Below are 24,280 nucleotides of genomic sequence, written 5' to 3'. Positions count from 1 at the left end.
ACACAATCCTTCTATTTAACTAAGGGTCAACTAATTACAATCTGGCTTATTTAAATGTATTACAGAAAAGACAAAAGCAATCAAGCATTTCTCTCATCGTGCACTTTATAGAAAGTCTAATGTAAGCTATGATTATTTAGATTTTTACTTTTCAACCTAATGCAGCCCTCCTCTCGTGCACAGCTCCGGAAGTCGTTCTCGAGAGCGCGCTTGTTGCTACAGATACCAGGGTCGTTGCTAAGGGTAACGACCGAGAGAAATAAAACTACTTCCGGGTCAAGAGAGTCAACGGATTTCCACGTGAGTTTCCAGAGTACACATTTACTAACCCACTCATTGACTCTATATTCTGTCACACACTGTGTCGTTGTGATTAAATAGTGCCAGCGTGTGTGCTATTGATGAGTTTGTCTCCTCATGGACTTTACCCGTTAGCTGCTGTTAGCTAGCTAGCATGCTTTAGCAAGAGAGTTCCATGAATGAACTTGTCCTGCCTGAGTAATGTCGTCATTGCCCTGTTACCACACTAGGATTTGCTAACTCTACTCTTGCCAACGTGTCGCTCATTCGCGTATCCTAACATTACCAGTCGATGATGTGGAGCCGCCGCCTGGCTGAACCCCCACATGTTGTGATTCACATGGAGCTGCTGCAGTGGGACTGGGATCTTACTGGTGAACACTGGCTCTGTCCTGGCGCTCATCTGCAGAGAACACTGTTCAGTTCATGTTTCACACGGACCAGGAAGTGATCTGTGTCCCCTAGAAGTCTGCACCCAGTTCCCCAAGAGAACACCATCGAGCAGGGGCTGACTTCTTCACATGTCCCACTGTGGATCAGAACAGATCTGTTGGTCGATTCTTCCAGGAGTAAACCTGTAGTTGTTGAACATGCATACAGGTTGTGTCATGTGGCCTTTACCTGAGCAGGTAAACAGCCAAGGCCAGATAGGTGCAGGAATATTCCGTCTGTATCACAAAACCAAGCATTATTGAATCATGAGGCACGCACAACTAAAAATAAGATCAGCAGCACTTTCTGCAAAGTTACGCATGTGCAGGTTTAATTTGGCTGACGTGCAGAATAATGTTGCATTATTTAATGTTGCATTAAAAGAGCACCTGGACCCGGTGTGGTTTCGTTTGCTCACCTATGTATGAGCTTATTCCTGGCAGGTTAAGGAACTACCCCTGCAACAAGACATGGATCAGGAGTCTGTGCCCTGGCAGCCACACAACGCTTGGTTAGTGCACTGTTCTGTTTGCACTTAGATCCCATTCGCACCTGGTGTCAACATCTGTCCTGAGTGATCCAGCCACTAGTGGTCAGCGCAGCGAACAGTTGTGGAGGAACCAACATGTGTCCTGAGATCCCATCACTCAGGCCAGGCAGTCTAGGACGTTCACACTTTGTTTTTTCCGCTACTTGAACGCAAATGCTTTTCTTGCGACACATATGAAAAACCACCCGCTCACCTGACGTCCCCTGACCAGCTACACTAACTGACTCCCCCCTCTCTTTTTTGCTCGCTCACACAAACACAGCGACGTTAGACACATCTGTAAACTCAGTCTGGGTTAAAACATAATTTTGTCTTAGGAACACAAACCATAAATGTGATTACATATGTATTTGATATTATTTAAAGTTTAAAAGGTATTATCTTGCAGTAACTGTTCTCCTCTTTCAGGAAAAGCTACGGGTCTGTTGCTGTGGAGAGACAAATGGAAACAATGATTGGGAATGATAGGAGTGAGGAGAATCGTGTGAAGAAGAAGAAGAAACAGAAGAAAGGACAAGCCTCTGTGCCTGAAAATCCAACAGAGGTGAAAAAAGAAAAGAAGAAAAGCAAAACAGTTGAGACAGTGGTTATAGAAGATGAGTCGAGGGATGGAGGTGATGAAAAGAAAAATAAGAAGAGGAAAAATGTCAATGATTCTCTGAATGATGCCGGAGATTCTGATGCCATGGAAACGGCAACGGAAGGAGTCAAGAAGAAGAAGAAGAAGAAGCAGCAGCAGGTAGATGATATAAACAATGTGGAAAACAATATTTTGTCTGTAAACACAGAAGTGACAGAAGAGCAAAGGAAAGGAAAGAAAAAGAAGAAAAAGAAAACCTCAGAGGAAGAAACGACTGTAGCTATTGATGAAGTGACTACAACGAAAAAGAAAGCTGTAGTGGGCGAGAATGAACTGAAGTTAGAAACAGCAGCAGCCGGAGGGACTGAGGGTGAGGATGTAACGGTCAAGAAGAAGAAGAAGAAGAAGAAGAAGAAGAACAAGGCCGAAAATGAAGTCGAAACACCTGAGATCAAAGGGAGCAAGGCAGAAACAGACAGTATAATGGACGAGAGTGGGATTATTTTAGAGGAAGAGAAGACAGAGCAAAAGAAAAAAGGAAAAGGTAGGAAAGCTTCTGTGGAGGTCACCGAAGTAGAAAATACAGAGCCAAAGAAAAAGAAGAGGAAAAAGGGAATCCCACAGGGAGAGGAAGAGCAGCCATTAATCAAATGTACAGAAAATGAAGAGGCCGGTGACACAACAAGCAAGAAAATCCCAAAGAAGAAGAGCGCTGCTGAGGTGACACAGACGGAGAAAGATGTTGGAGTTGAAACTGGTGCAAAGAAGAAGAAGAAGAAAAAGAAAAAGATCGAAAAAGTGAGTGTGTGTGTTTTATCAGAGGTCTGTGACACTGCCAGGAATAACACAGGGTCTTAAAAGTCTTCAATATATTCAAATATTATGTTCAGGTCGGACTTCATTATGTTAGTGTTCATTTAAAGGTTCAATATGTACGATTTAGATGAAAGGGATCTATTGACAGAAAGTGTAGTAATGTTTTTAACCAGGCTGTTTCATCTTTAATATTTGTCATGATGGACATTTATTGATTTAATATGGTGTGAAAAGGTCTATAATTAAATCGGCGTAAACCTGCAGGAGCCCTGTGTGCACAGGAGTGAACCGTTTGTGTTTGTGTTTGTGTTGCAGGAGGCCCCTCAGAAGGAAGTGGTGTTTCTGTCAGAGAAGAATGGAAACACTGATGAAATCAACAACATCGAGGTAAACAAGGCTTGACTGGTAAAGATAACGTTGTATATATCTGTGGTGGCTCCGTCCAACGGTTATTAAAATAAATCTTTCTACCACACCTATAGGACCCAACAGTTAACAAATGATATCTTGTTTTTTGATCCACTTAAAATAAACCTCCCGATTGTAGTTTCATATTTAACAAAAATAAACAAAGAATATATTTATATAATATAATAAATATAATATCATTTTTAAATCCTCCTATTTTCTGCCAAACGACAGTACTCTGCATGAAGTGTGCTTTTGGTTTGTCACAGGAGAGAAGACCGGTGCTGCAGATGGAAAGTGACAAGGCCTCTCAACCTGAAAAACCAGCTCAACCATCGGTCAGTATTTGCGGGAAATGTACAGTGAGATTTCCCCTTAAGTCTTTCCTGGTGTGTAGTTACTCAGAAATTGAAATAGTATTTAAATAACATAATTGTCAACACCACAGCACAACATAGAAAACCACAGAGGCTGCGATTTGCAAATAATCCCAGTTAAATTTCTGAATGATTATTTTGATGATATGAGGTGAATAACTGTAACTTAATCTTCCAGAATTCTGTGTACAGATCCAAGTCTCAGGCGCTCAAATGAGTCTGAGGTGTTTTGTGCTTTTGTTCAAAATGATCTGTGGCACAGACTAAATACTGGCTTTTGGTCATTTCTACCTTGTACCTGATGATCTCCATCAAATTGATCAGTTTTTACAATATCAGTTCCTCTTTTATGCGCCTTTCTTAAAATTGGGGCAGTGATATCATGACTCTCGTTTGAGTCAAACAAGTGCTGAGGACCTACAATAATGCAACTCTATATTATCTTTTTTTAGACTTCTTATCACACTTAACTCAAGTTTGTTTTTGATTAGCTATTTGGTGATATAAAGTTGGGTGTGAAACATGATTGACAGCTGAGATTGACTCACTATCAGTTTATGTGTGTATATTGGCAGGACGCCACTACCTTAGTTCCATCCTCTGATCAGGACACACTCCGGCTGCAAATTATGTCATTGTCACAAGATGGCTTCCTCCTTCACATCAGGAGGAAGTGGAAACACATCCATCTTTATAAACAGTCGTTGGGTGTACTACTCCTATCAAGGACTAGCGTCTAATACCTAATGTTGGTGTTTCTCAGGGTTTGGGTCAGTGGAGCACCGCACGGTTCGATAGCTCTGACCAGCAGCAGAAGTTCCTCCGTCTGATGGGCGGCTTCAAAAAGGGCTTCCAACCTGCTGCGGCGAGCACTGATGGAGCAAATATGGCGATGGGGCAAGACGCACAGCAGCAGCTGCAAAAAGGGCTTCTGGGAGAGTTTGAGCGTGCTCACACGCGCAGAATGGACTTCAGTAACAAAGGGGCAGGGCTTGGGTTTTCTGCACCGTCCAATAAGAAGTTCTCTATTGACATCAATAAAAGTCGATCGATTCGCTTTGATGATTAATATAAGTGTGATCAAAAGTAATTTTTTTGCATGTTTACTTTTATTTATGGATTCATACTTCGCTGTCTGCTTAAGTCGACTGGAGAACCTTTTAACTTGTGGAGATGTGATTATCAGCCATTGAACACAAGACAAAATGCCATTTGTACAAGCTGTATATTAACCATCCTCTTCCTTGAGGAACTGGACTGTTATTACATATGAGATAAGAACCACTTTTAGTTTATTGCAATGCCAAATCTCAGTTTACACTGATGGTGAAAAATGTCAATCTTGTAATTTCAGATTTTATATTTTAGATATTCGTCTAAATTTGACAAATTATTTTTATAATGGCAAGTGACTACAATCTGCAGATGACATTGATTTTACCTGTTACATTAAATAGTTCAGCATTTTACTTTCAAAAGGTGACATGTGTCAATATTAAATCATGTGTAAGGAGAAATGCTTGTTTTTGTCGGTTGAGTGGATGTATGGATCTGTTTATGAACTGAGGAAATCACTTAGTTTCATATTGAGTGCAAAATAACATCAATAAAACCTTTCTGTACAAAAAACTTGCTTTCATTGTTTCATTTTATTCCAGTCCTGCTCATGACATCTGCTGTAAAGTGAGGACAGATTAAAGAAAAAGAATGTTCCCTCTACGTAAGAGATACTATGGAGACATTTGTCTTTGCTTGTGGGCTCAGAATGGTTCAGTTTCAATTATGTGCTGGAAAAGAAAAATATTTTACCATCATATGTTGTTCTTCAGTATTCAGTGCATGGGAACTGAGCTTTGTTCCAAGTCACTTTGAACATTAGGCTCTAAATACCATTCACTTTACCTTTAAAACTGTTGTGTGGACATTAGTCAACTTTTTGTAACTGGAAAAGCTGAGGTTTATGAAAAATGGGACTCAGGAGATGGACTTCTTTATAGACCAGGTATTTATGAAACTCAAGTCAGCCACACATGCAGAAAGCTTCAAAGTGCAGTGCTCACTACGCAGCTTATTGTCATCAGAGCCTCCTTGTTTCAGACCAACTGCAGCCACTGCCCTTTGTAATGACACCTCTGGTTAGAGAGTATGTATTTTAATATTTGCCTTCAGATGTAATATGGTTCTTGCCCTAACCAAGTCCTACAGTTACCAAGCAACACAGTTCATCTTTTAGCTAATCTGATCGAAGTACGTAATTCCAAAGCTTTTAGCTTCTCAACATATCGGTCACATCGGAAAGTTTGGCAGTTTGGTATGATGGCTGCTTCAGAGTTTCTAAGCTGGCACAAGACACAATGTACACAGGAAAATCTGTTAAAAAAAAAAAAGCACTTAGGTAAGACTTGACCCCAGAAGTAGTCACCAAGTTGCATGTTGTTCAGTCTCTCAGAAAACACCTAGAACAGAGTTGAGAGACCACTTGACAACAGTGACTGGAGTAGGGACGGGGGAAGCTGTGTGTTCCTTGTGGAGGAGAGACGGTTCAGGGCTCTCATGCCTGTAGATACTCCGGCTGCACTCGGGCCACTTTGCGGAACTCTTTGGTGTGCGTCCGCGGGCACTGCATCTCACACCAGCTGATGGGAACCATCTGGGCACCTGGGTAACACAAGAAGACGTGACAGAAATGTGATCAAATAGTACAGAAGCATGTTGCATTCAGTGAAAAACATTTTTGAAAGGATTCCAATAAAAGATGACTGAATAGTTTGTATTTGAAAAATGTAAATGAAAAATAATATTTATATTTTTGTCCCCAAAAGGTGCTGAAAGGGAGTTTTAACGCAGCTCTAAGGGGTTCAGCCTTGTGAAATATGTGCAGAGGATTCTTATGTCACCTCTTACTGTCAGTACAGCAGAGCTAAATAACTTCTGTCAGATACTGTAAGAGGTGCACACACATGACTGACTCCAAGATGTACAAATTGTATTGCGGATCATGCCTCACATTTTTCTCTGAGATTCTGAACCTCAGTCTGAAAACCTCAGACTTACAGCAGGCACTCATCATGCTGTAATTGCTTTGTGATTGAGTAGATATGTGTTTCACCACTTCCACTGCTCTCAGAAGGAAAACAACATTCCTCCTACATCATGTCTCCTTCACTTTGCATTTTAAAATTATTTAATGCCTGGATCACTACATTTGAACTCATTTGAGCTACAGTTAGTACTTGAAAAACAGCTCTTACAATGAAAATGATCAAATGACAATTGCTGTCTGCAGAATACTAACCATATTTTTCTTAGGCTACATTGACCATAACTTTTGCACCACCTTGTGTTCGAACCAAATACTACAGTACCGGTATTCTTACTACAAAGTTCCCCATAAAATGTCTATGAAGTTTCTTCCTTAAAACATCGCATCACATTTAAGCATGTCTGAAAACCCTCTGAAATGAAATGAGACAGAAGCAAACGTTTTAAAATGAAATATCAAGTTTTACCTGCTTCACTGTGTGCCACCACGACTCCCAGCTCATTCTCAGAAGTTGTCAACAGATAGTTCGACTGAACATCACCCAAAGAAATCTGACATCACATGTTAAGGGCAATAAAAATCTATGTACACATGTCCAAACCGAAGATGGTAAAGCAAACCTATCATTATCAGAGGTGACACTTCTCTTTGAATCACTTATAGTAAAGAGATGCAGTGATGAGTTTGGGTTTAACACTAAACTTAAAATGTCCATCCGTCCTGAACCCACTTTTAATAAAAAAACACTTCCAGACATCAGTTTGTGTGACTTCTTTTGATGTGATTTTGTTGAATGTACGCAAGTCATTCCAGGAACATTCAATACAAATTAAGATAGGGTCAAGCAAAGATCCAAAGCAAACTAGAGTAAATGCTCTTTTCTCATGTGAACTAACAAATAAAATACATAAAGCTTATTGAAAAATGTGCAGCATAAAATAAAGTGGTTAACTATTTTTTTTTATGTTAACTGTTTTCGCAGTATACCTTTTTCATTTTAGAGCAATATGTCTGTAGTTACTTTCCTCTGACTCACTTCTCACCGTCTTTTCTCGGCCTAAAGGCTAGAAAAGCTCTGTCATAGGACGGCGTCTAGACCCAGACCACAGGTCGGTGATTAATGACCCCTACAATAGAGGCTGATGCCTGAGCTCAATAGTTCTCATAGCTTATGAGCAGTGTTTTTGGGGGCAGGTAAAGGATACCACTTTTGCCAGGACGATGTCACCAGGTCTGAAGCTTTTGTATGTCTCCACCTGTAGAAGTAAAGAGAAGGATTTAAAACAAGCTTCTCATTTCACTTTCAGAAATAAACTGGAGCTGCAGGGACAGCTGATGTCGAGCTTTTCGAATCCATTCATGCAAACCCACCTTGTCCTTCTCTGTCGCACGCACATCTTCTTTCCTGCGGAGTCAGAGAGAGGGAGCTCAGTTGGAATAAGCAAGTTCAACACTTTGGGGTTTTAGTCAGAACTTTTACTGATGTCCAGACATGACACAGTTCACACAAGTCAAGAACAATTAACATCCACATCAACTGCAGTGCAACAGCTCTGACTAGCTGCCACAACTGTCAACAGCACATGAAACCAAAGTTTAAAGAAAGGTAACTGTAACTGGGCCTACACTGATGTAATTAAGATGTCTGCATTTGTTAAGGGGGAAAGACACAAAGAATAAAGAGCAATGAATTAAAAAGATTGCACAAATATACTAAACAATTTTGCTCTTAAAGAATTAAGACCATACACCACGGCTGCTCTATGAAATCCCTTTTAGGTCACGTACCTGATGGTCCCTCTGAAGCGATCTTTCAGCGGCGTGGAGCCGACATAGAGGATCTGGACCTTGGCGAACCGGGGGTTGATGCTGGTCACCTGTGCCATCAAACGCAGAAGGTCATAACAAACCACCTCTTTGATCAAACACATCACTATCTTCACTGAGCTATATCACCTTAACAGATCAAACATGAGACAACGTGATTTGCTTCCAATGCATACCTTACAGGTGACTATTGCTCCCACATCTGGCAGCAGTTGTGCTTCTGTTTCCCTCACCACTGAGATCACAGGTAACTGGAAGATGACATAAATGACATGCATGAATGCAAACCAGTCTCACAAAAACCTGTACGGCTTTTCAAACCTTTTTCCCTTCGGTCACATTCACAAAGGTTGTGCAATAACTTTACAGAGACACTCCCTCATCGTACGCCTGACAGCTTCTGCAGCTTTCACTTCTTTCCAGCCCACAACAACCACACCCCTCACCTGGCCTCCCTCGTTTTTCCTGAGCACGTAGCCTGCTAGTGAAGAGTAGATGTAGCCGTGCCGCTGATATACTCCTGTGCCTGGAGAGCAGTCTTCTATGTTGCATAGTTTGTCACCTGTGAACAAAGAAGAGGAGGAAGTCAGAGGTGGTGTCAGTACAGGAGACACTACATCGATCAATCTATCAAACTTGACTTGTATAGCACTTATTCTCACAGGTTAGTGCAGTTCAAAGTACTTCATAAACAACTGAATCAATAAAAGATAAAAGGGAATAATATTTACAACATAGATGCATGAAACAAGTGAACTAGAGTAGCACTCAGTAGAGAGCATACAGTGCCAATCAGTCACCTTAAATTCAATCACAATGCATCAAGTTGCCCACAGATTAAGAAATCCTCTAAATATCCCTGATTCTTTCATAAGGATCTATGTTTTATTCTCTGGGATATTAGTGAAAATGCTTATTTTAAAAACACCTCATCTCACAATGTTAAAGAGAGTGAAACAATTAATTCCTGGAACTGCCCCCTGATCTGGAGCCGCACCAATATTTATTGGATTCTTCCTTGAATCATAACACATCCTTTCACCAAGATCAGAGGTAGTCCTATTTTTTGGTTTAATACTGCTAACTAACAAACAGACAAACAGCAACAAAAACCAGTAATATCTACAAACTGTTATTATAACTATTATGCTGACTATCAAATCACAATAATATCTATTGTCATCTACATTTTCAACATACAAGGAATTTAATTTGGTGTTTGGTGCACAAGAAATATAAATCAAAAAAGCATGCTATACATATTTAAGGGAGGACAAATAGGGACATCAAATAATACACTTCTGTGAGGAAAAAATAATATTTATAGGAGATTGAGACCATTAGTATATTTTTGACCATCATCAGCTCATTGAAATGATGGATTCATGTCAGGATCTGCCTCCACAGAGGAAACCCTGGATGTATCTACATGTAAACTCACATTAATTATCATTAGACATGCTGACAGGTTTGCTTCCCCCACTTTGCACATTAGGATCAAGAGCAACAACCGTCCAGAGCCGCACAAACACACTTGTGAACACTCCAGTGGGTAACACTTGTGTTAACATTCACCACTACTACACATTAAAATAAAATCAGGAGGTGTGTGAGTGAAAACCAGTTAAAGAAGGAATGCTGCTGTCCTGCCTCAGGCGATGGGCCGGGGTGCAGAATGAAACCTACCGTGGAAAGTAAAAGTTGAACACATTCCTTCACTGTTAAACAATAATCAACCTGAAGTAACAACCCAGAAACACACACACCCACATACTGTACTGTATATTTACCCCCACGTTCAACCACAGAGAAGTTTAACAGGGACGTCAGAGCGCTCGGTGCTAAAGCTCATCTCACACATGGCAGCTGGACACGATTCACGTTGTTTAAACCGCAGCAGAAGTAAGTTTAACACAACTTCAGCAGAACACAGAGACGACTACGAGCAGCCAGCAACAGCGGAACACACCGAGAGAGTGTAAAGTGAAGTGTACGCACATCCTGTGTGTTGCTAAAGCTAAAGATAGCGGAGCTCACCTGGAACACACAGCTTCATGGGCGACATCTTTTCGCGAAGAGCAGCTTGTCCGCTGATTGGCTGAGGCGTAGGGCTCGAGTAGATCCTGATTGGCTGTTCCCACGCTGACAGGAAGCGAGGACGGCTCGGTCCGCCATGTTGGGAGAGGCCCACACGAGGTCACATGGTACACAACATGCAACTCCCAACTTGTACTTAGTTGAGTTAATGTAAAGCACAATGTTTTGTATGTGCTTTATATTTGTCTAAATATCGCCCTTTCATCTGTCTGACTGTATTTATATTGTACCTGACTATACTTATATTCACTCTGTGACTGTTTTGTATGTGTATATAATTTTTATGTATATTAAAAACTAACAGAAGAAAAAAAAGAATGCTACTTGTAGCTCCAATTTTATGATACTTATTTTGTTTCATTCATTGTTATTTATCATTTTATTTCATTTTAACATGTGTTTTTATTGTTGAAATATTTGTACTAATATCACGCTTTTATCTGTTTGACTATATTTATATTGTCCCTGACTATGTGTGGGTGCTCTCTGTGTGTTTCAATAAAATAATAATATATATATTTTTTTATAAATGTAGGTCCTAACTTCTTGCAGGGTTTAAGCTGGAGCCAGTTCTTTCAGATTAAAACTAATATAGTTACTAGTATTTTCAAGAGTGGACAGCTATGCTGAAATAACATCGAACACTGAATTCATCACAACATTTATTCTTTTTCGCACAATGCCACAACAAACAAAATTCAGCAGTGCAGAGCACATCAACTTGCCCCTTTGACAACAGCCAGGGTTACTTTATATGTTAAACTGTTCCCATTGAGCTTCACCTACACAGGTCTTACGTTAGGAAGGAATACTTGGGATGACTGTGCAAGGTTAGTAACTTAGCTCCTATTCGCTGGTCCCTATTTGCAATTTTTGGTCAGTGCTTAAACCATATAACATGTGATACTCATAGCCTAATGATGAAATGTGTGTTTCGGAATGCCAAAGATAAAGACTAATCAAATCAAACACCAGATTTCTGTTCAATAAAGTGCACATTGTGTCTATGCCAGTCTGCGATGACACACACAGTAAATGACCTTGTTTTCACTTGATAACTAAACAGCACATCATTGAACTGTACTCTAATCCCCCGGAGAAAGGATGAGTCTATTTCTTGGCTTTGCCCTGAGCAGCCACAGCCGCCATGGCCTTCTTGACTGTCTCCTCGTCTCCCAGGAATTGCATGGGTCCTGTAGGCTTCAGGTTCTTGTCCAACTCATAGACGATGGGGATGCCTGTAGGCAAGTTCAGCTCCATGATTGCCTCCTCCGACATCCCTGTGAAAAAGATATTCTGAGTTAACAATCCATCCATGCGTGAATGCTAAATTCTTTTCATGCATCTACAGATTGAAGCAAAAGGAATTGAGGTGTTCAACAGCTGCTGCTGGCTAGGTATGATGGCATGGTGAAACACGCCCACAGAGCTCAATTAATTTCATACAAACATCATAGAATCATGTTTTAAACTATCCAACATCAAGCCCAATTTTACGGTTATTGCTTTAAGCATTATTCTACAGTCACACTCCATTCCCGTTTACCCTCCAGCTATAACGTTTTAGCCACATCACTCCCCTGCTCAGTGAATATTTCTGTCTCCTGGGGAGCTAGTCCACATCCACACTACTATGTTTTCATTTGAAAAGGCATCAACTCTGATACGGGTAGGCCTTGTGTCCACACTACTCTGGGGTTTTAGAGATGCTAAAATGGAAACGTTTGGAAATGTTGCTGGCCCCATTTTAGTTTGAAAACTCTGTGGTAGCATTTAATCTTGATGGACAGAAATTTAGATGTTTGGAAACAGTGACTCAGGGGACACATTCCTTCGGAGGATGTTTTCTATCTGGCCGGTGAAGACCACCTCCTTCGTGGGCGGCGCAGATCGTCCATGGCTGAACCATAATGAGACAGGCTGGTGCACAGAGGATCTCTGTAATCATCGTCACCAGCTAGTTCCGCCCTTATTAAAAAAACGCTAAAGTTGGACACGCCAAGAATGTTTTGATACACCGGCACACACAAGTCCAGTTCAAGCATCCATACTTCGGTGTGATTTCGTGGCCAGATCAGGTAAACTCACTGGACAGATTTCGTCTTTGTTTAACTTAAATTCTGATAAAGGGCAAAATCAGCCAATAGATAGAGTAGTATTGAAAGGGAAAAGTCATTATTCATATACCGTATCATCATTTGCAGACTATGATTGCTCTACTTATTTTTCATTATGGATCCACATCACATCCTTTTGCAGGGATGAGTATCAGCCAACTATACTGGATAATGCATTAATGTGACACAATCAACCCTTCAACCTGCATAAAAGTAACCAGATCTGCATTAGAATCAAAAGTTTTGTATCAAGAACCTTGCTTTATATGAGATTGTCAGATATGACACTAACAAGTATAAGTCACAGACGGCAATAAGAAAAAAATCAATCAGTGAGGGTCAGAAACTTGTGCCTGCCCCAGGTGAAGCAAGCATACTGTGTTTTGTAAAAATGCATTAAATAAACGCAGTATTGAGTAATACTAAGGTTATCAATCACTGCCAATTTCCAGATTTGAGTTTTAAAAAGGGGATGAACACGTCTCCGCTCATTTACCCTCGAGATGTTTGACGATGCCTCTCAGGCTGTTGCCGTGGGCAGCAATCAGCACCCTCTTTCCGTCTTTGATCTGCGGAACGATCTGTTCGTTCCAGAAAGGCAATGCCCGGGCGATGGTGTCCTTCAGACTCTCACAGGAGGGAAGCTGTTCCTCCGTTAGGTCGGAGTAACGACGGTCCTACAACAGAAGACAGAGTTAATGTTGCAGCATGATGTCACTGGGCCTACACTGATGTAATAAAGATGTCTGCATTTGTTAAGGGGGGAAGACACAATGTTTCACTGTGTGTCACCTTGCTTATGGCCTGATAGAAGTCATGCTCCTCCTCCATGGGAGGGGGAGGGGTGTCAAAAGAGCGCCTCCAGATCTTGACCTGAGCATCTCCATGTTTGGCTGCTGTTTCAGCCTTGTTTAGCCCAGTCAGGCCGCCGTAGTGGCGCTCATTGAGACGCCAGGTCCGGTGGACAGGCAGCCACATCTGGTCGATGCCGTCCAGCACAAACCACAGGGTGCGGATGGCCCTCTTCAGAACAGAGGTGTAGCAAACATCAAATTCATAGCCAGCATCTGTGGCGCATCAGGGAGAGGACATGAAAAAGATGGTATATTATTAGCATTTTAGACAAAGGGAGAGATTTAACTAACATAAACATCGAATCTATATTTGTTGCAGAGAGGAAATGCATATTATACCAATTGCATTTTATGTTGCTAACATGCAAAGTAAGAACACATAAATACTCTAGCAGTACAGCAGTACTTCAAACAAAGCAGTATAACTTAATAAAATGAACAAGTCATTCTGAACATATCCTCACATCCTATTCACAAGAACACAAGATGTGTATAAAGAAACTTCAAATTCAACACAGGTTATACAGGTTTAGTTAGTTAGCTTATATTACTGACTTTTTGTTCCTGATTTATCTTTAGCCTGATTCTGTCTATTAATTCTGTTGTCCAAGGTTTAGGTGTTTGTATCGAAATTATTATAATTTCACTGTTTTTCTCATCATTACACTTCTTATCTTTTAATTCGTTTTCCTTTGCCATAATTACAAAGCACTTTAGCTCAACTCCTTTTGTTTTTAATCTGCTGTATGAATAAAAATTACTTGATATAACTCATCAATCAATCAATGGAATTGTGTTTGTATAGCCCATATTCACAAATCTTAAAAGGTGCAACTTCCTCTGTTCTTAACCCTGAACAAGGGTAAGGAAAACCGTAGAAACCTCAGAGAGAGCCACAGGACAGGACAGATGTGCAATAGATGCCACGACGTGTTGCTGAACACATCAACAAAATTACAGTATTATAACATAATTGAGAAGTGTTCTAATGTTTATAGTATTTGTAAATAAGATCATGTCTGTTGGAAATGAAGGAAGTAGCAAAAACAACTGAAATGGAGGAGTTGGTGCCAGTACTGGTAGAATATATGAGAAGGGAATCCAAAGACAAATCGAGACCGTTGTGTATAAAATGAGGATGGTTATTCTGGGCTCGGGAGGAGACAGGCCCAGCAGGGGGACAGAGGTCTGTACCAGACTGACATGATGTCTCCTCAGGCTTTTTGCAGCATCAACATTCTCCCTGAAATACGTGACAACAGCAGTTGTTTTTATTTCAAATACTAACAGAAGTCCGTTATGGCAGGACAAGCACAATGACAGATCCCAGGCTCACTCTCTGTCCCTGCTGCTCTTCTGTCGCAGTGGCTCTCCTCTACCTGTTTCCTCACCCTGCTCAGTTGCATAAGCACCAGACTGGACGCAGCTTTAAGCCTGAATAGGCCCCGGGATGTGTGATCTGATTCGGATCTACCTTTCAGGGCCTGTCCTCCTCTCTTCGCCTCATGCTCTCCGGTCTCACTCAGATCCGCGTCGAACCAGCCACAGAAGCGGTTCTCCTGGTTCCAGCAGCTCTCTCCGTGGCGGATCAGCACCAGCTTGTACACGGCCATCCTCACACCGATGTCCTCTGCGGTGGGTTTCCGGAGACTTTGGGGTGAGAGACTCTTCCTACAATGCGTCAGCGACGTCCGCAGATTGGACCTGACTCCGCGGGCACAGCACAGACAGGCACGGAGACGCGGGCGCAGTATGGTGGATGATCTGAGGGTCTCGGTGGCTTGGAGGAGTTGACTGGTTCTGGTTGAACTTGACAGATCTCACGACCCGAGCGCTCTTCTTCCTGCTGGTTTCCACCAATGGGAGGGCGAGGTGTGCGCGCCGGGAGGAGGAGGAGGAGGCAGGAGGATGCGCAATGGCTCACGTCCACCAACACCGTGCGTCATGCAAAATGACTACTTTTACATTATATGTCGTTTAGATCTAATGTTTACGGATTAGTGTGACATTTGAATGAAAAAATGTTATTACACGTTTTAAAGATGGGGTTAACTCTGACATTGTTATTTACCTTGTGATTCTATATGGTAAATTCCACACCATTAATAATAATAATCATAATAATTACTACACCTACTACTTCAGAAAACACAGACAGTGCAAATATGAAGTTAATCAATTCAATGCAAGACAACTGATAAAATAAAGCACAAAAAAAACAACATAAGCCTGGTTAAAAGCAATATAATAATATTAACAACTATAAAACAATTAAACATAAACAAGACAAAACAAAACAAAAATCATAGATATTTCATAAAAACGCGCAAATAGTGATGATTTCATAGGGTTTCTTTGTGAATTTAAGGAATATATAGAAAATATCTAGCTTATAAAGAAGCAATAAACCCATTCAATTTTAGACAGCATCTAAATCAAAATGACTCTCCTCACAGACGCTGGTTATCCTGAGGCCTCTCCTCACGTCAACAGTATTCTAACCAGACTTCTCTCAGATGATTTGTTGCTGGAGTAGGACTGTATATTCACAGAGCTTCATGTAACCACCCCCTTGACCTTCCGGTGAAGAGAGGAGTTATCAGTTTGTTATTGAGCATTTTAAGAGGAAAACATGTAAGGAGTCCCTGAAACTAAAACTCAAATAGTTTCCTTTGGCAATCAGGAAAGGGACAGGGAGGGAGAGGGATGACTTTAACATGTGCCCAGTGTCTTACTCTTAACCACAAGGCAATGTCCTGCCTTTTTTTTATACTTTGTGTGCACTGATGATATCTCTATTGATCGCCAGGGAGAAATGAATCGGCTGTTGGGAGAAGTTAGTTGTCAGGACTTTCGGCCAGACGGTTATCTCAGGTCCTTACGGAACAAAACAGACCGAGACAATCTGTGGTTATGGGTAAATTGAAATATAATGTACAGCTGTCAAAGCATTTTTCTCATCTTCTATCAGAACCAGGAGATGGAGGACCCAAGAATGCACGGTTCAGAAGGCAGAGTGGCAGATACGGTGGTTTTATTTAAGTCCAGGTCGGGACACGAGGAGTCGAGACACGAGGCAACAGTATCAAAAGGAGCAGGCAAAAAGGAGTCACAGGAGAAACAGGTGATGGTCACGCACAGAAAAGCTCAGGAGGAAATGACGCTGGCATAACCTGAGGGAGGACGCATGGGGTTAATATGCACAGACAATCAGGAGGTAGAGAAACGCTGGTGAGTTTAACATCTACAGTGAGCTCTCACTGACGTCACAGACTTTATGTCCTCAGATGATTTTTTATTATGTTTCTTTACTCATTCAAAATCCACTTTAAAGATTAAGCACAATAAAGTAACAAAAAAAATAAAAATAAACGTCGCACATCTCCCTCATGGTCTGTTAAACCCTGATTAGTGTAAATTGTGTTATTATAAACCATCAGATTGTAGTGTGATTTTCAAGCTCTACACTGTTAAACTTCATTTTGTCTGAATATAATCAACGAGGCAGTTTAAAAGTCTTGAAATAAAACAATTATTCATCTGCCCCATTATAACAAAACGTCTTAAGTTTGAAGTTAATTGATTGGGTATCCACTGAGCTCACGTGGCTTCCGTAGGCGGAACGTTTTCGTCCAATCAGCGCTGGAGATGAGGCTGTTGACAGTTACACTCGAACGATGATTGCTTAAAAATCAAAAACACTACAACGGTCCCGCCTCTTCCCGGAAGCTGACAGTCATCTGATTTTTCTTCCCTCTATGTTTCTCCATTAGCTTCAGCGATAGCCAACAAAACAACCGTCCTACCTTCCTCCCTCCTCTCTTCTCCTCCTCTTTTCTCTCTCTTCTCTTTCCTCGGGAGTTCAAGCAACTCCTCCGTCCACCTCCAAAGACATGGACGAGACGAGTCCTCTTGTCTCTCCGCTGCGGGACTCCGGTGACTTCGGCTACGGTCCCACGGAGCCCACCAGCCCGCGGGGTGCGTTTGGAGGTACGCCGGGCTCCGTGGTGCGGATCCCCGCCGGCAGCCCGGGACGCAGCCGGGAGAGGCAGCCCCTCTTGGACCGGGACCGCGGGAGCTCCCCGCGGGAGCCGCACCGGAACGAGTTCCCGGAGGATCCCGAGTTCAGGGAGATCATCCGAAAGGCCGAGCGAGCCATTGAGGAGGGGATCTATCCGGAGAGGATCTACCAGGGATCCAGTGGCAGCTACTTCGTCAAAGACTCGCAGGGGGTAAGAATGCAGCTGCTGACTCACATCTACTCATTTACTGACTGTTGCTGCCATGCTACAGTTCCCGTTTCGTGTCATATACTGACCCACTGAGGGCTGTGATCCTCAGTCCGAGAGGATGCAGACGTGTTTTGATCGCAGTGTTCCGAAAGGCCTCTTCTTCAGCCAGCCTGAGATGACTTGGCAAATAGGTTAAAGACATGTAAACAAACCCTGAAGCTCCAAGTTTCTACTAATAAACAGGCCACGTTTAAGAAGATATTATGTTTAACTGTTTTAATGTTCACCAAAGTCTTCTTTGGGGTTTCAGCAGTTGATAAAAATATACATTGCATGCACAATGACTGTATGCATAAGTAATGAATTACAAAATACACATATAAAAAAAAGAAAGAAAATGTCTCTGAGAATTGAGCGAATTAAATGCATGTCGGGTAAATCTCTTATTATTAACACTAGTTGCAGCTAAAATCCTCCTGCAGCCTCGGTCACAGTTATGGTCATATACGATTTAATGGTGATAAATAGACCCTCCTCCTCCTCCTCCTCCTCCTCCTCAGCCTGTGTTCCCAAGTGACCCCTCATGTTTTCTCATACGTTTAACAGCCATATTGAAGACTCTCGTTCTTGTATTAATATTGTACAACAGGAGGCCTCCACCACTTTCCCTATCAGTCTCGGACTTTTGGACCCAGCTGTATGGAGACAACTAGTCAAATGTGAATGCAGGTCTTGAAAACACAGTTTTCAAATTTAGTTGAATCTTGATTTAATCAGGCAATCTTGCTTAGTTTCTCAGTCTCTCTTTCAAAAGAGACCCCAGGTCAGGAGACACCCACAATCAGCGAATAAACACAACAAGGACTTCATTAAAAACATTTACAAGAATCATGAAAGACGTCAGATAATCCCCATCTCTGACCCACTGTCAGTTGTTAACAACAACAACACAGATGCCCTGCTTGTCACCCTTTCATTCAGCTAGTTTCTCCCATTTCTTAGTTTTTTTCTTTCTGTCCAAAGTCTTAAACGTAACAGACAGTGCTGAGCTCACACCTTTGATTAGGTGCAGCTCTCGTAATCACTTTATTCTTCGAGTGCTTAACACTATCTTCAAATAGCTCCACATTCGAGACAAATCCATGAATCGGTACAAGGATCATTATACATTATATTATTTTCATTTGTCTGCTCCTATAACATCTCCTGACTCTCTCTAATCACGCTGATTGACAGTAAACTTTGATCGGCCCTACTCGATTCGACCAGTAAAAGAATTGAGCAACTCAGAGACACTCTCCTCCCACAGTGCCCCGGTCTACATTGTGTGTTGCGTTCAATCCATATTTTAAAAAAGGGGAAGTGTGTCTTTGAAGCTGCATCCTCACTCATTTCACTTTCATTTAAAATCTGTTTAAGACAAGATAATCCAGGTCTTTTATGTACCACTCTCAATCCACTCATTAAAGGCTTACCAAACAGAAATGTGTATTGTCTTCACATTGCGTGAGGTTTTTATCCAATGGCCTGCTCCCCTAACCACTCCCCCCCCCTGTTTCCTTAGTTAGTCACCAGCGTGCTTAGCAGTCATGTGCTCGGTCTCTGTGCGAGGGTATAATTCTCATCTATGACCAAGTTTCATGTTGTAATCGGTGAATGTGTGTAAAACTTGCATAATGCCACATGTGATGGCTACATACAACTCAAAAGTGACTCTGCAACCAACTCTTTTTCTTATCAAGCTCTGATCATCAGACGTCCATACAGACGGACTGAAATATGATTTTCTGCAGAGCACCGTGGCTGTGGACAGTTTCATTCCATCTCAGTCACGCTGGATTTAAATAGTGAAACATTTTCAAAGCAGCATCATCTACCATTTTCTCTCCCTTCTGTATGGTACATATCTTTCAGTCTTATTATAAAGTTTAAAAAGTAAACTATTATCCTTTTAAAATGTATATTTAACTGCCTTATACACATCCAACCCCTTCTATTTTCCTCTATTCGTAAATGTTTCAACTCTAAACCTCTCTATCGGCATGACATTCTCATTTTCCCCCTCCACAGAAGATTATCGGCGTGTTCAAACCCAAAAATGAAGAGCCCTACGGCCAGCTGAACCCCAAGTGGACCAAGTGGCTTCAGAAGCTGTGTTGTCCCTGCTGTTTCGGTCGTGACTGTTTGGTCCTGAACCAGGGTTACCTCTCAGAGGCCGGGGCCAGCCTGGTCGACCAGAAACTGGAGCTCAACATCGTTCCCAGGACCAAGGTATTGACACACTCACAAACACACACACACACACACACTGATAGTGGTACCACATCACAAATGCACCTTTCTCCTCCCCTAATACATCTTCTCCTCTGCAGGTGGTTTACCTGGCTAGTGAAACATTCAACTACAGCGCCTTAGACAGGGTGAAATCTAGAGGAAAAAGGTTAGCTCTGGAGAAGGTCCCTAAAGTGGGGCAGCACTTTCACAGGATTGGTTTGCCTCCAAAGGTAAGACAACACTTTTTTTGTGTTTTCATTTGATGATTAATTTCTCTCAAATATGTATCAAATACACACAATCTGTCCAGTATTTTGACTCAGGAAAATGACACCCTCTAAAATCTTGACATGAAAATCAATAATTGATTGATTTGATACTGAAAATGGTAGAAACCTGTTGCCTGTAAATTACATGAATTGTGATATTTATTTGTAACGATTAATTTCCTAGCATTAAATGCCATCTTACCTGCAGCTGAAATAAACAGATGAGCTGTCAAAATATCTTAGTTTGGTCTGGGATTGAGATGAATATCAAAAATACACCAATTCAGTTCACTTTATTCCTGTTGTTTGAAACAACAGTTAAGAATCAGTGTCAGTGCCAGATCAAAAAAAAACACTGTTATGAAAAACAAATTATGCTCTATGAAAAGCTTTGTGGGGATTGTTAATTTAAACACAGTTCAACAGATTGATTCATTAAATCCGGGGAATACATTTACCGTTTGTAACAGAAACACCCTGATCTGTTTCCCCTGCTCCAGGTTGGTTCCTTCCAGCTCTTTGTTGATGGATACAAGGACGCCGATTTCTGGCTGCGGAGGTTTGAAGCAGACCCTTTGCCCGAAAACACCAATCGTCAGCTTCAACTGCAGTTTGAGCGGCTCGTAGTGCTGGATTACATCATCAGGAACACAGGCACGTGGTCACAATCCTCAGCTTTCATCATTTCACAAAATGGTTTTGCAAAGCAGAGCAAAGACAACCAGTTGTTATAATTTATGGTGTCAGATTCATTGTGGAAAAAGTAACTAAGTAGATGTACTCAAGTAATTTGCTTTATATGCGACTTCATATTTGTGCTCCACTGTATTTATCTGACAGCTGTAGTTACATGTTCAGATTCAGATTTTACACATAAAATCTACCGTGGGACCATTTTATATAATATGACACACTGTTTTAAAAAAGAAATATCTAACTTGTCAAATCTAGGAATACAATGATCCAAACCGGATCGAGAGAAGTAATACAATATTCAAAGTTCTATAAATGGTTTTGGCAGTAGGATGGACTGAGTGGATTTAACTTATAGCGCAAATAAAACAATGAAACTGTATTTAGTGTGAACTGTGAACACATGTGGCTCATAATCTGTTTAATAGGGTCAATACTGGTACAGACACCTGTTCAGAGGACTGGATTATGTATCTGCTCTTCACCCAGTTTAATATGTTATTTAAAGTTATCATTAGTAATAAATCTTTAATATGTATCCTGTAGCAGGGGTCAGTCTGTCCTTCAGAACTTACTTTTGATAGTTGAGGTACAATTTCCTGATTGTTGCTTTTTTAATATGGTACCGCTACTTTATATGACATCCTCATGCTATACCTCTGATAAAGGTGTTGTTATATGGTCTTGGAGAGTTTAAAGTACATCATACTTAAATGAATGTATGTACTTATGACAGGCTTATTATCCCGGGTTGAATTTGAATCTATTTTGCTTTTGCAGACAGGGGAAACGACAACTGGCTGCTGAAGTACGACTGTCCAATGGACCCTGTTGGAAACAGGGTGAGGATACACAGACATGCACAGTGTCAACAACGTGACGTGCATTTTGAAATGCTCATGCTTTGGCCGAATAGATGTTTTATATGTATTTTTTTAACTAAGAGTTCAAATTTAATTCTTTTATTTCCCTCTCTGCAGGACTCAGACTGGGTGGTAGTGAAGGATCCCATCATCAAACTGGCAGCCATAGACAATGGCCTCGCCTTCCCCCTCAAACACCCCGACTCCTGGAGAGCCTGTAAGCAGCGACACTGACATTGTTATAACCAATCATTTTTACATTTAGAGTTTCTTAAAATATATTTTTCCAAAAATAGTTTAGTTCCGTTCCTGTAATATTACCTCTAAGTTTTTACACAAATGACGTTTACAGTCGTTAATTCACACTGGTATTGTCCCATCACCAGACCCGTTCTATTGGGCGTGGCTTTCCCAGGCCAAAGTTCCCTTTTCCCATGAAATCAGAGAGTTGGTCCTGCCCAAACTGTCGGACCCGAATTTCATCAAAGACCTGGAAGAGGACCTGTATGAACTATTCAAGGTAAGGACGGACATGGAGTAAAGATTCAGCAAAGTCTGTGTGGAAAATTGTGAGGAATGCTGTGAGTGAGAGATATGGATTCAGACATTGAAATAAAGGGAAGTGCAAAATGGAGGGGAGGAAGATTCTTCTGTTCTGTGTTTGTATTATTTAGAAGGTGGATATTTTTAAAGAGAAACTCAAAACCTTATTCTATTTTAATTTTTCGAATTTTTAATTATTCTTCGAGTTGTTTTATTTAATATCCTACTTTTGATCTCTGGTTTTACTCACTCCTCATTTGATTTCTCACCTGATTTATTTTTCTCATTTCTTTAAGTATTTTATTGTTTTATTTTAATTATTTTATCTTTCTTTGTTTACCTGCCTTAGGTGATTCCTCATTTCATATTTATGAGATTTACACTTGCATTTCCTCAGTTCCTGTCAATATTGTTTTGCTCCTTATGTGGATAACTTATTGCTTTTTTCTCCAATTTGTATTACATTCTTTGTATAACAGGTGCTAAACAAATGAAATCTGATTGATTGAAGATGCATGTCTTGTACTCTGTGTCTTGCAGAAAGATCCTGGTTTTGACAGAGGACAGTTTCATAGACAAGTAGCAGTAATGAGGGGACAGGTGAGTTTTCTCCAATCTTTTCTAAACACATTGATCTAGAATATAAAATCTAAAACTGGACTATTACCCTTGAAATGTAAAGTTTTAAGCACTTCTTTTTTGGCCATTTGACCTTTGCTTTAAAGCATTAATTCTAGTTATTTTTGTTTTGACATACTCTTTCTGTGTCCCTTTTCATACAAGATCCTGAACCTGTGCCAAGCCCTGAAGGACAGTAAAACACCCCTACAGTTGGTCCAGATGCCCCCAGTAATCGTCGAAACAGCCAGAGCACCTCAGAGAGCCAACAGTGAGTCCTACACACAGAGTTTCCAAAGCAGAAGACCCTTCTTCACCTGGTGGTAGGAACAGAGCAGCAGAGCGGAAGAGAAGGAACAGCAGGAAGCCGGAGCAGGGCAAGGAGGGTCCTTACAGCGGCGTCGCTGGAAGGACAGGTTTTTGTCCTGAAAATGGATATTATCATTACCCTCCCCTCCTGAACGTAAGGATATTTTGGTTCCTGAGAGAGGGTGAATGGGTGGAGAGATGAGGCCAAAAGAGGAAGAATCTCACAACACTTCTTCCCTGTTTGCCTCGGTGCCTTTTTGTGGATGTCAGTGAAGAATTCACGCCTAAACGATTCTCTAGCTTCCTGCAAGAAGAAAGGTTTTCAGCAAGACTTTTTTTGTTGGACTCCTGGGTGCAAATAAGGTTTGCTCACACACGCGTGCGCCAGTCAGAAGCCTCTAATACTTACTGGATGAGAGGTGTTGCATTCCACGTTTTTCTTTTCTTTATACCCTTCTGCCTTTTTAATATTCACTTGCATTGTCTTTCCCATGCAGTTAAAATACGGGGCTGGTGAAAGCGTCAGAGCCACTACTTACTATCAGAGAGTTTTAATTTTTAACAAATCAGAGAAATGTTATGGTTAGGATTTTGGATCTTTGCGACTCATGGGTGTCTTTACCCAGGGAACATAGGCCATGTGAACTGGTTTCACACTTGTTCATAGCTCCTCCTAACTGTCTTGATTAGAATCTGCAAGTCTGCTCGGGTGATGATGGAAAGCGGAGGCACTTTTGGGTAAAATAATCAAACCGTTTAAGATCAGATTAGTATGACTGGGTCACCTGATTGGTCCCTTCCAACTGATGATTTAAATCACAAGTGAATAACATATAATGATCTTGTCTACAAGCAGGCGGAGGGAGGGGGTCGGTGATTCTCAGACCACAAGCTCCCGTTTGCCTGGGTCACGTTGATTTGTGTTAATTCTGCTGCTCGTGGGCTGGACCGAAAAACAACAAAGTAACTTCCTGCTGTACTGAACTGACATAAAATGTAATTGTGACAATGCACTGTATAATTTGTATGTAATATTTAATGATAGATTATAATTAAAACCTATTGCATTGAGACAGAT

At 41.2% G+C, this 24,280-nt stretch overlaps 4 protein-coding genes across 4 annotated transcripts; 2 read left to right on the top strand and 2 right to left on the bottom strand.

Moving 5' to 3' along the window:
- The first annotated feature begins 1,181 nt into the window (after positions 1-1,181).
- knop1 (lysine-rich nucleolar protein 1) lies at positions 1,182-5,437 on the top strand. Its single transcript, XM_061087429.1, has 5 exons — positions 1,182-1,243; positions 1,691-2,660; positions 2,994-3,065; positions 3,356-3,424; positions 4,227-5,437. Exons 1-5 carry the CDS (start codon positions 1,203-1,205, stop codon positions 4,530-4,532), a joined length of 1,458 nt encoding a protein of 485 aa, XP_060943412.1. The 5' UTR covers positions 1,182-1,202; the 3' UTR covers positions 4,533-5,437.
- On the bottom strand, positions 5,094-10,422 carry exosc1 (exosome component 1). Its single transcript, XM_061087597.1, has 8 exons — positions 10,371-10,422; positions 8,780-8,895; positions 8,510-8,584; positions 8,295-8,383; positions 7,878-7,911; positions 7,712-7,762; positions 6,973-7,057; positions 5,094-6,121 (listed from the first exon to the last, which is right to left on the bottom strand). Exons 1-8 carry the CDS (start codon positions 10,396-10,398, stop codon positions 6,015-6,017), a joined length of 585 nt encoding a protein of 194 aa, XP_060943580.1. The 5' UTR covers positions 10,399-10,422; the 3' UTR covers positions 5,094-6,014.
- A 657-nt stretch (positions 10,423-11,079) lies between these two features.
- Positions 11,080-15,268, bottom strand: pgam1b (phosphoglycerate mutase 1b). Its single transcript, XM_061087509.1, has 4 exons — positions 14,876-15,268; positions 13,340-13,614; positions 13,044-13,224; positions 11,080-11,710 (listed from the first exon to the last, which is right to left on the bottom strand). The coding sequence occupies exons 1-4, from the start codon at positions 15,012-15,014 to the stop codon at positions 11,541-11,543; spliced, it is 765 nt and encodes a 254-aa protein (XP_060943492.1). The 5' UTR covers positions 15,015-15,268; the 3' UTR covers positions 11,080-11,540.
- A 1,893-nt stretch (positions 15,269-17,161) lies between these two features.
- On the top strand, positions 17,162-24,275 carry pi4k2a (phosphatidylinositol 4-kinase type 2 alpha). Its single transcript, XM_061087440.1, has 9 exons — positions 17,162-17,633; positions 19,704-19,904; positions 20,006-20,137; positions 20,677-20,830; positions 21,650-21,711; positions 21,850-21,949; positions 22,119-22,252; positions 22,816-22,875; positions 23,059-24,275. The coding sequence occupies exons 1-9, from the start codon at positions 17,295-17,297 to the stop codon at positions 23,218-23,220; spliced, it is 1,344 nt and encodes a 447-aa protein (XP_060943423.1). The 5' UTR covers positions 17,162-17,294; the 3' UTR covers positions 23,221-24,275.
- Positions 24,276-24,280: the final 5 nt, after the last annotated feature.

The sequence above is a fragment of the Limanda limanda genome, chromosome 2 (assembly GCF_963576545.1).
Source record: "Limanda limanda chromosome 2, fLimLim1.1, whole genome shotgun sequence".
Taxonomy (NCBI): Eukaryota; Metazoa; Chordata; class Actinopteri; order Pleuronectiformes; family Pleuronectidae; genus Limanda; species Limanda limanda.
The sequence above is the reverse complement of the archived record's forward strand: the minus strand, read 5'-3'. Positions and strand labels throughout refer to the sequence as shown.